We start from the raw sequence: 8,733 nt of genomic DNA, 5'->3' as shown, positions 1-8,733 counted from the left end.
CTATATGCGTCATGATTGATTCGAAAGTCGAACAAGATGGCGACAACGTTGGTTTTGACGTGAGACTTGTGTCGTTATCCAACATAACAACCTTTCTAAAGTGATATTTTAAGAAGTACAATAGTAAGTGCAACGGTCATTGGTTAATTTAACATTGTATCAGTCTGACACTGACCATATAGTTTGCAGCATCATCATGAAATCTGACGCGGAGGAACTGATGCCACGGCTTCTGCCTGTGGAAACATGCGGCATTGAAACGGGGGAAGACGTCAATCTTAACGAGCCTCCAAGAAATCCCCAGGAATATCTGAGGCAGGTTCAGTAAGTCCCTCAGCTCTGTCTTTTGATATTTTTTTCACGCATATGATCAGGAAACACGCATGCACGGAAGTAAAAACAACACGGCCTTTCTCATTTTCAGATTAGAGGCGTCTCTCTGTCCAGATGTTGTGGTGGCTAAGATTGATCCAAAGAAATTGAGAAAGAAACAGACAGTGAATGTGTCGGTAAGTTTCACCACACTGACACAAATTAATGTAGCCTACGGTCTTGATTTTTCCCAGCCAACGCAGATATTTTTTGGGCTCCCGAGGGGCACTGCGGTCTAAGGCACTGCATCTCAGTGCTAGAGCCGTCACTACAGACACCCTGATTCGAATCCAGGCTGTGTCCCATAGGGAGGTGCACAATTGGCCCAGCATCGTTCGGGCTTGGCCGGTGTAGGACATCATTGTAAATAAGAATTTGTTCTTATCTGACTTGCCTAATAAAATAAATAAATAAAACATGTATAAAGGGGAGCGAGAGAGTCTGTCTGTATAATTTCCTGTCAAATCTTCTATTTGGTAGCTCATGGGTTGCCAAGCTGCTCCACAAGGATTTTCACCGAGTTTAAAATGGCAGCGACAGCAAGTCAGCAACTTCTCAGAAATAAGACGGGTAACTAGATTTGACTACCCTTTAGAGTTGTTTGTCGCTTTGTTTTGAAGTGACTTATTCTGATAATGTTTTACTACTTGCAGAGTATCAGTAAGCACAGACTACACTGGAGTGGTCAAGCTTTAGATGACAATGTGTTAATGGTAAGTATGAGGATGATTTTTGTTGTTGTTGGAAAAGTGAATTGTAAAATACAGCAACCATACAGTACGTGTTCTGTATCTAGCCAAAACAGGATGCAGAGGAACAATGGAAAAAGTTCTGCCTGGGTGAAAATGTTTATCTGAACTCTCCTCCAACTGACCATGTTACTGAAGATCCAGGCCTTGATTATGTGAAGGTAACTGTATATAGACCACAGAGGAAATATTTAAGTGATGCATCTTGCAAGATTTCTGTGTAAAAATGGACATGAATCATGTTTGACATTTACCCACCTGTTTCATCAGGTTGGTTTCCCACCTTTCCTTAGCATAGTGAGCAGGTTAAATCAGGTGAATGTTTTCGCAGCATGGCATGATACTTACTACACTAATTTCTCATCAATTGATGCTTTCTTTCATTACCTAAATGACAATACTTGTGTTTGACACTCTCTAAATTATTATTCCCTTCTAGGCCACAGTCTCTGCAGTTTTGGAGTACTTGATAAACTGGTTTGAAGAGAGAGAGTTTGTCCCACAGTTAGTGAGTTCAGTTTATTTAATATTATCAATACAGAGTTTGTGCCTTTTTTAATGCTTTCGTGGCTAATATGTGCTCAACTTCTCTAGGGAAGATGGCAGTATGCACTGCTGGCTTGCCTTGAGAAACCTCTCCTCCCTGAAGCACATTCTCTAATAAGACAGCTGGCCAGACGGAGTTCTGAAGTGAGGACCAATCTGGTAGGGTGATATAGTGCCTTGTATTAATGTTGAGATGAAATGTTGCAAACCAACTTCCTTATGGAGAATTAATATGTAACTACATTAATGTTAGATGCTCAAATGTTTGCATGATAATATTTGATAATGATGAACAGAGTATATTATAGTAATTATTGTATTTCTTTCTTTCTTTCCCATTACAGGAACACCAAGAAGATGAAAGGTTGTCTCCTCTCAACTTGATGATCTGCCTTGTTGCTAGGTAAGTTTATTTGACTTCACAAACTCATAGCCAGGAAATAGTCATTTGATTGCTCATGTTTTTTTGTTTTTTTACATAGGTACTTTGATCAAAACGACTTGGCCGATAAGGAGGACTAAACGGGTTGATGAAATCCACGATCAGGCTGGAACTCCTCACCCTATGAGCTGTAGCTCTATGAACCCATCACCATGCTCCGATTTAGGATCTGTGGCAATTTGAAGCCTTTAGATAAAGCAACTATTGAGTCTTATGGAGAACATTTGATTTAGCAAACACTCTTATCCAGAGTGACTTACAGAAGCAATTAGGGTAAAGTACCTTACTTAAGGGCACATCAGCATATTTTTAACTTAGTCTGCTCAGCATTCAAACCAGTGACTTTTGGTTACTGGTCCAATGCTCTTAACTGCTAGGCTACCTGGTGCAATTAGACAGTTTTATTTTTTTCTATTACAGTTTGTGTTCACTTTCTGCTATTGCTGGAGTTAAATAAAATGTTTGCTTTCACAATTGTTGTGGCTTGTGTAACAGTACAGCTTCCTTCCCTCTCCTTGCCCCAATCTGGGCTTGAACCAGGGACCCTCTGCACACATCAACAGTCACCCTTGAAGCATCGTTACCTAGCGCTCCACAAAAGCCACTACTTCAAAAGCCACTACTTCAAGGTCTCAAAGAGAGTGATGTCACCGATTGAAACGCTATTAGCGCGCACCACCGCTAACTAGCTAGCCATTTCACATCGTTACACTTGCATCTCTACAAGCCCACCACTGCTCCGTACCATCAAGAAAAACGTTATGCCATAAAGAAATTGGACATCCTTTTATTCTGAATGAGTGTTTTAGTGACTGTTACCAGATATTTTAGGCTCCACTGTTCTGTGGTGTATCTCTAGGACCAAAACAACCAAATTACAAATTTATTTGTCATTATCAAAATCATTAATTGAGCAACAAACTAATGGACGTAGCTGACTGGAGAAAGCTTACAATTTATGGCCGTGTGCGTTTAGTTAACGAAGTTGCCGATTGGGCTTTTGAGTTGTCAATCAAGATAGTGAAACGCGCTTATCACCCAGTGATGCTTTGCGACGAGCGACCAACACTTAGCTGGCGTGCCCGCGAGGAAAGGCAGTTACTGTAGCTAAGATGGCGGTGGCAGTGGGATCTTTGCAAGCCCAGCTTGAGAAAGCGAAAGAGAGTTTGAAAAATGTAGACGATAATATTCGTAAATTAACTGGTCGGGATCCTAATGAATTGAGGTATGACAAAAAGGGATTTTAAAACTTAAATTGTAATAACCTTTTCAGCATTCGTTCGTCCTCTAGCTAACTGCTGAATTAGCTAGCAACAAATGCCAATCCCACGACAAAAATGGCATCTCCCATTCTCGTGCATAACCAGCTAGCCGCTTGGTTGCGTGCCTGTGCTGTCGAATGGAATCGGCCGTGTGCTAATTGGCTAGCTAGCTGCAAGTACAAATACTTATGCAATTACTATAGTTAGGTAACTGACGTTACTGTTTTTTTTTTAAACTTGGCTATGGTTATGTCCATATATTGTTCAACTGGTAAAGTTAGCAAGTTGGCTAGCTACTCTGTTGTTGCTAGCTAGTGTCCTTTGGCTGGCTAGTTTCGATTCAGTTTAATTTCCAGACTAGTCAGAGTAACTAACGTTACTTGAAGTAACAGTAGTTAGCTATGCCACATTGATTTATTTATATTTTTTATTCTATACCCCCAACCCTGCCCCCTATGTAACGTTGGCTACGTTTTTCTAAAAACAATGATAGTTACAGCTAGCTCTGGTCATCAATGTTAAATGTAACGTTATGTAATTTCTCTGCTTTCCTTACAGACCGGGCCAAGTTAGACGGCCAACCATCCCAGGTGTTGGAGGAGGTAGGGGGCGAGGAATCAACTTGTTGAGGTAAAACACATTTCATATTTAGGCTTTATCTCCAACAGTATGTGTGATGTTTGTATTTCATTGAGCTTTATGTTGTATTTGTCTGCAGGCGTGGACTCTCCGACATCAGCGGTGGACCAGGAGGACCCCCAGTGAAACAGAGGGATATTGAAGGGGCCCTCCTGAGGTAAGAGTAATATGTAGATCTAGCCCATTTCCAGATGTAGTGGAGATGAGTCCATAGTCATAGGAAGTAGGGGTGTTACAACACCCCCTGAAAAAATCATAATAAAAATGTATATAAAAACAATTCTCAATGGGCCTTCTTGTATTAGGAATCCAGGCTGTAGGGAGTCCCATAGAGAGGCGCACAATTGACCCAGCATTTATAGGCCGTCATTCTTAATAAGAATATGTTCTTATTACTGAATTGCCTAGTTAAATAAAAGTTACATTTTAAAAAGTAGTTATTGTTATTATTAATAATAACTGACTGATATAGCAGTCTGCAGCACAGGGATTTTTCTTTGACAAATGTAATGTTAGTGCGCTGGGCCTTTACTACTGCTATATTAGTGGATCGATACAGCCATCTGCAGCGCGTGGGATAATGTTTTTAAATTTTGTTTTATAAATTAGACAAATTTAAAACATTGCGTTGTCAGAACATGTAAATCACACTGGGTATGCAGGGAGGTTGGTTCAAGTTGTCTTTCAATTGCATAATCTCCTTACTCTGCCTGTCCACTCTGTCTTGAGCTTGCTCTCTCGGTTGCAACAATTGATCAACTGGTACTGGCTCGCAGTGTGTTAGGATGTTTTAGGGATTAATCCAGCAAAATAAAATTTACAGATCTCATACATGTCCTCTAATGAGATTAAGAATTTTGAAGATGAAGTCATTTTTGCTTCCCTCATTTTCTAATGCCTGGTTGAGTAGTTAACAAAAAGATTCTAAAACCAGTGCAAATCCGCTAGTTACCGTACACAGGATGGATGCACAGACAAGTGAAACTAATAGACACTGAGGATATTGACAAGGCAGATAGCCAGAGGAAGACTTATCTTGTGCAAGAACCCAACTTTCACTTAGTAGGCTGTCATTCCTTGTTGCATTATTATTGCAGTCACTTCCATATGGCGTCAATTAATCGGCAGTGGGCACTCCTAAAAAGGTATTGCCCTACACCTGGTGGCATTCAAATGGGTTTCTATTTGATGTGGCCTGTTAATCACACATTTGTGTTGCTCGTGTCTTTGTTGTATAGGCTGGCCGGTGACCAGAGAGGGAGGAGAGATTCACGCCATGACAGCGACGCTGAAGATGATGACGATGTCAAAAAGGTAGACCATTATACACTCACTGTCTGACTCTTTTTTTTTTTTTTTTTCTTGATGTTTTAAAAGTCCAACTCTCCACTTGCCTTTGTCCAAACACAGCCAGTGTTGCAGTCATCAGTAGTAGCTACCTCCAAGGAGCGTACACGTCGAGACCTGATCCAGGATCAGACCATGGATGAGAGGGGAAAACAAAGGTAACATGTCATTGTACATGCTTAGGGAAATAATGGTCTTTGGTTTGTATCTCCAAGAAATCATGTAAATGTTATTCTTTGTTTTGTCCTTTTTCCCTATAGGAATCGACGCATGTTTGGCCTGTTGATGGGAACATTACAGAAATTCAAGCAGGAATCTAATGTGGCAACGGATAGGGTAGGAATATTGTTTACTCTTAACACTGGTGAACTAGTACTCTAATACAGTAAATGATGAAAGTTCCCTTAAAGAATTAAGCCTTCGAGCTAGCTTGGTGAAAATTATTCTAGCTGTTAGGATATCGTTTGGAATATTTGCTAATGGGGAAATTGTATGTGTGAATTTATATATATTTTTGATCTCTTCTCAGCAAAAGAAACGCATTGAGATTGAACAAAAATTGGAAGTTCAAGCTGAACAAGAGCGCAAAAAAGTAGAGGGCGAAAGACGAGAGCTCTTTGAGGAGAGGCGTGCCAAGCAGACAGAGCTGAGACTGTTGGAACAGAAAGTGGAGCTTGCTCAGTTGGTAAAGACTTTTCTTGAAGCTTGAAAGCAATATTCAACCTCATTGGTTGTGCTGGTGCCAAAAAATAAAATGTTTTAATCTGTAATAACATTGCACTAAGGTGAAATGAAACCTTTGTGTGTGTGACAGTTTTCCCCATATGTAGATGGGATGGTTGAATGCTCATGAACTTTTTTGTATTCTAGCAAGAGGAGTGGAATGTGCACAACACAAAAATTGTCAAGTACATCCGCACAAAGACCAAGCCACCCATCTTCTTTCTGCCTGGGAGGATGTGCTCAGCCACTCAGAAGCTCTTAGATGAGTCTCAGAAAAAACTGAATGGTAAGCAATTGTGCAATTAGCCAAATTATTCTGCCCTCCAACAAGTAGCCATAATACACTTCCTATCCTTGGTGTGGATTGTGGTGTCACTGAATCTGTTTAAAAATAAATAAAAAATCCCTGTTTTCAGTTATGTTTGAGGAGAGACGCGAGGCATTTGCTGAACATCTGAATAAGATGGAGGCTCGGCCTCGGCGCCAGTCTCAGAGGGACACCGCTCTGGGTAAGGACCTGAAGAAAGAAGATCGAGAGGAGGGTAAGCCCACGGGTCAGGTAGTCAAAGTGACAGGTAACAGGTTTGATGTGGAGATGGAGGAGGAAGATGAGGCAACAATAGAGGAGGAAGAGGGGGGTGAGGGTGTAAAACGTAAGGAGGACAGAAAGAAAAAGCCAGTAGAGAAAGTCGGGGAGCAGGTGTCTAAGAAGGGGGGGACTAAAGCAGATGAGATGGAGGAGGCTGAGGAAGACAGTCAAGACACTAGAATAGTGGAGTTTAGAGATGTGGGGGAGCAGGTGGAGGGTACTGCACTAGTGAGGGAGGCTGAAGGGCAGGCCAGGGACGGGGATCAGAAGATGGAGGATAGTCCAGTGGAGGTAGGTAATGAGAAAGGAGTAGAAGAGCAGCAACCGGTTAAGGCAGAAAAGGAGCCCCTTCACGGTCAGGACCTCACAGCTGTGTCAGACGGCCAGGAGAAGAGCATTGAAATGCAACCAAACGAAGATGAAGCGCCACGTACAGAAGTGGCCACACCCCTGCTCTCAGAGTGCAACCCTCGTGTGGAAGTCTCTGATGTAACATCTATGGCTCCTGAGGTTCAGATCCCCCTACTGGAGACTGGAACGGATCCAGAGCCGCTCACAACCGAGCAGAGCCAAGAGGCTGATCAAGGTGCCATAAAGCAGACCACTAATGCCCAGCCTGCCCAGGCCCAGGATGATGCTGCGGCTCCCAAAGAGCTGGCGCCCCCGAGCAAGGAAGCCAGCAGGGGACTTAAGAAGTCAAAGGACAAGAAGGGAGGTGGTGGTGGCAGAAGCAGCAGTAGCTCATCTAGCAGCTCCTCCGGCTCCTCGTCCAGTGGGAGCTCTGGCTCCTCCTCTAGTGGCTCCTCCAGCAGGAGCAGCTCCTCCAGTGGCAGCTCCTCCAGCTCTTCTAGCAGGAGCCGCAGCCGAGGGAGGAAGGACAAGAAACGTAGGAGGAGGCCATCCGAGAGGGACAGGGAGAGGAAGAAGGTAGTAGTTGAGAGGAGCCACAAGTCATCCAAGGGCAGTGGTCGTGAATCCAAAGGTTCCAAAGATAAGAGCTCCAAGTCTGACAGGAAGAGGACCACCTCTGAAGGCAGCCGGTCAGGGAAGAGGTCCTCTCGCGGCGACAGGGATCGCAAGTCAGATAGGAAGGAAAAGAGGCGTTAAAGTTGAGTGAGTTCTGCTGTCATGTCATGCTTAGTTTTGTTTCTACTTTTGATAAATACATTTTCGTAACTGAAAGGTTGTGGATTTCCTTAAATGCAATTCACCAGAAGAGGGAAGCTAAACTGCCTCAGTGTATTTTCTTCAAATAATGTGGGTTTTTAATCATCAAGTTTTTCTCTAGTCACCAGTCAGTTTTGACATGGTCTTGCTGCTCTGGTTTCTGGACTTCTTTTACCTCAATTTTTATTTTATTAGACTTTTCTATTGTCTGCTTTTACTGTAATTGATGCATCAAGTTTACATTTTCTCTCCCATAAATGTCTTTACTTGTTCTAAAGCATAGGAGCAATGAGAATAGGGTGGGTTGCATACTGGGTGTATTCTCTGAATCCAGTGTTGGTGGTAATTGTGCATTTTCAGTTGTATAATGTTGAACACTTGTAACCTACAACTTTTTGATCCATATAAAGCCAGTCTGACCATGCACAATGTCTAGCTATGCATTGTTGAAGACACTTGTTTTGGAAAGTGATGTTAATATTTTTTTTGTCCAAATGAAACCTAAGCATATTGAATAAAAAAAAAACGATTACTTGACTTACTTGACTTGTCTGAAATGGTTCCATGTCAATGCTCCAAGATATTTTTGTGCAGCCTGTTTCATTGATGGAAGGTGGTCCTATTTGAACATGGTGCAGGCAAAGAGCAATGTGTTTGTCAAATGCTATTGCTAGTTATATTACTTAGATAAAGCGATTTGAATGAGTCCAGTACTAAATGTACAGATGGACAATTTAAGTTTGTAGATGACCACCCTCTTCATAACTGGCATATAAATGGAAATATTAATACAAGGTTATTGGGTAGTGTGGGGCTGCATACAAATGTAGTTAAACTGTACAAATCACACTGAATGCAAAGGTATTAACGATGTCTCTGAAATGTAAATTCCCAGAA

General features: G+C 42.0%; 2 protein-coding genes across 11 annotated transcripts; both read left to right on the top strand.

Annotated features, from left to right (window-relative positions):
* LOC109893891 (gem-associated protein 2-like) lies at nt 1-2,603 on the top strand. Of its 10 annotated transcripts, none has more exons than XM_031828735.1 (11): nt 1-123; nt 190-315; nt 425-509; nt 853-942; nt 1,026-1,085; nt 1,169-1,282; nt 1,392-1,436; nt 1,561-1,629; nt 1,716-1,811; nt 2,012-2,070; nt 2,150-2,603. In XM_031828735.1, exons 2-11 carry the CDS (start codon nt 197-199, stop codon nt 2,187-2,189), a joined length of 777 nt encoding a protein of 258 aa, XP_031684595.1. In that variant the 5' UTR covers nt 1-123; nt 190-196; the 3' UTR covers nt 2,190-2,603. The 10 variants fall into 10 exon arrangements, with proteins under 10 accessions (XP_031684595.1, XP_031684591.1, XP_031684593.1 ...); XM_031828731.1 differs by having other exon boundaries at nt 1,716-1,826; XM_031828733.1 differs by having other exon boundaries at nt 190-324.
* A 571-nt stretch (nt 2,604-3,174) lies between these two features.
* Nucleotides 3,175-8,377, top strand: LOC109894364 (pinin). Its single transcript, XM_020487812.2, has 9 exons — nt 3,175-3,334; nt 3,930-4,001; nt 4,090-4,167; nt 5,249-5,324; nt 5,421-5,515; nt 5,618-5,693; nt 5,887-6,042; nt 6,228-6,366; nt 6,497-8,377. Exons 1-9 carry the CDS (start codon nt 3,222-3,224, stop codon nt 7,774-7,776), a joined length of 2,085 nt encoding a protein of 694 aa, XP_020343401.1. The 5' UTR covers nt 3,175-3,221; the 3' UTR covers nt 7,777-8,377.
* Nucleotides 8,378-8,733: the final 356 nt, after the last annotated feature.

Source organism: Oncorhynchus kisutch, linkage group LG7, assembly GCF_002021735.2.
Source record: "Oncorhynchus kisutch isolate 150728-3 linkage group LG7, Okis_V2, whole genome shotgun sequence".
NCBI classification, from domain to species: domain Eukaryota; kingdom Metazoa; phylum Chordata; class Actinopteri; order Salmoniformes; family Salmonidae; genus Oncorhynchus; species Oncorhynchus kisutch.
This window is presented reverse-complemented; position numbering and strand designations above follow the sequence as displayed.

Excerpts from the sequence above, each read along its gene's own strand:
- LOC109893891 (XM_020487094.2), top strand. The coding sequence starts at position 197 with ATGAAATCTGACGCGGAGGAACTGATGCCACGGCTTCTGCCTGTGGAA. Across the intron at positions 325-424 it reads GAATATCTGAGGCAGGTTCA|ATTAGAGGCGTCTCTCTGTC; the intron begins GTAAGTCCCTCA and ends TCTCATTTTCAG. Across the intron at positions 2,071-2,149 it reads ATGATCTGCCTTGTTGCTAG|GTACTTTGATCAAAACGACT; the intron begins GTAAGTTTATTT and ends TTTTTTACATAG.
- LOC109894364 (XM_020487812.2), top strand. The coding sequence starts at position 3,222 with ATGGCGGTGGCAGTGGGATCTTTGCAAGCCCAGCTTGAGAAAGCGAAA. Across the intron at positions 3,335-3,929 it reads CGGGATCCTAATGAATTGAG|ACCGGGCCAAGTTAGACGGC; the intron begins GTATGACAAAAA and ends CTTTCCTTACAG. Across the intron at positions 4,002-4,089 it reads CGAGGAATCAACTTGTTGAG|GCGTGGACTCTCCGACATCA; the intron begins GTAAAACACATT and ends ATTTGTCTGCAG.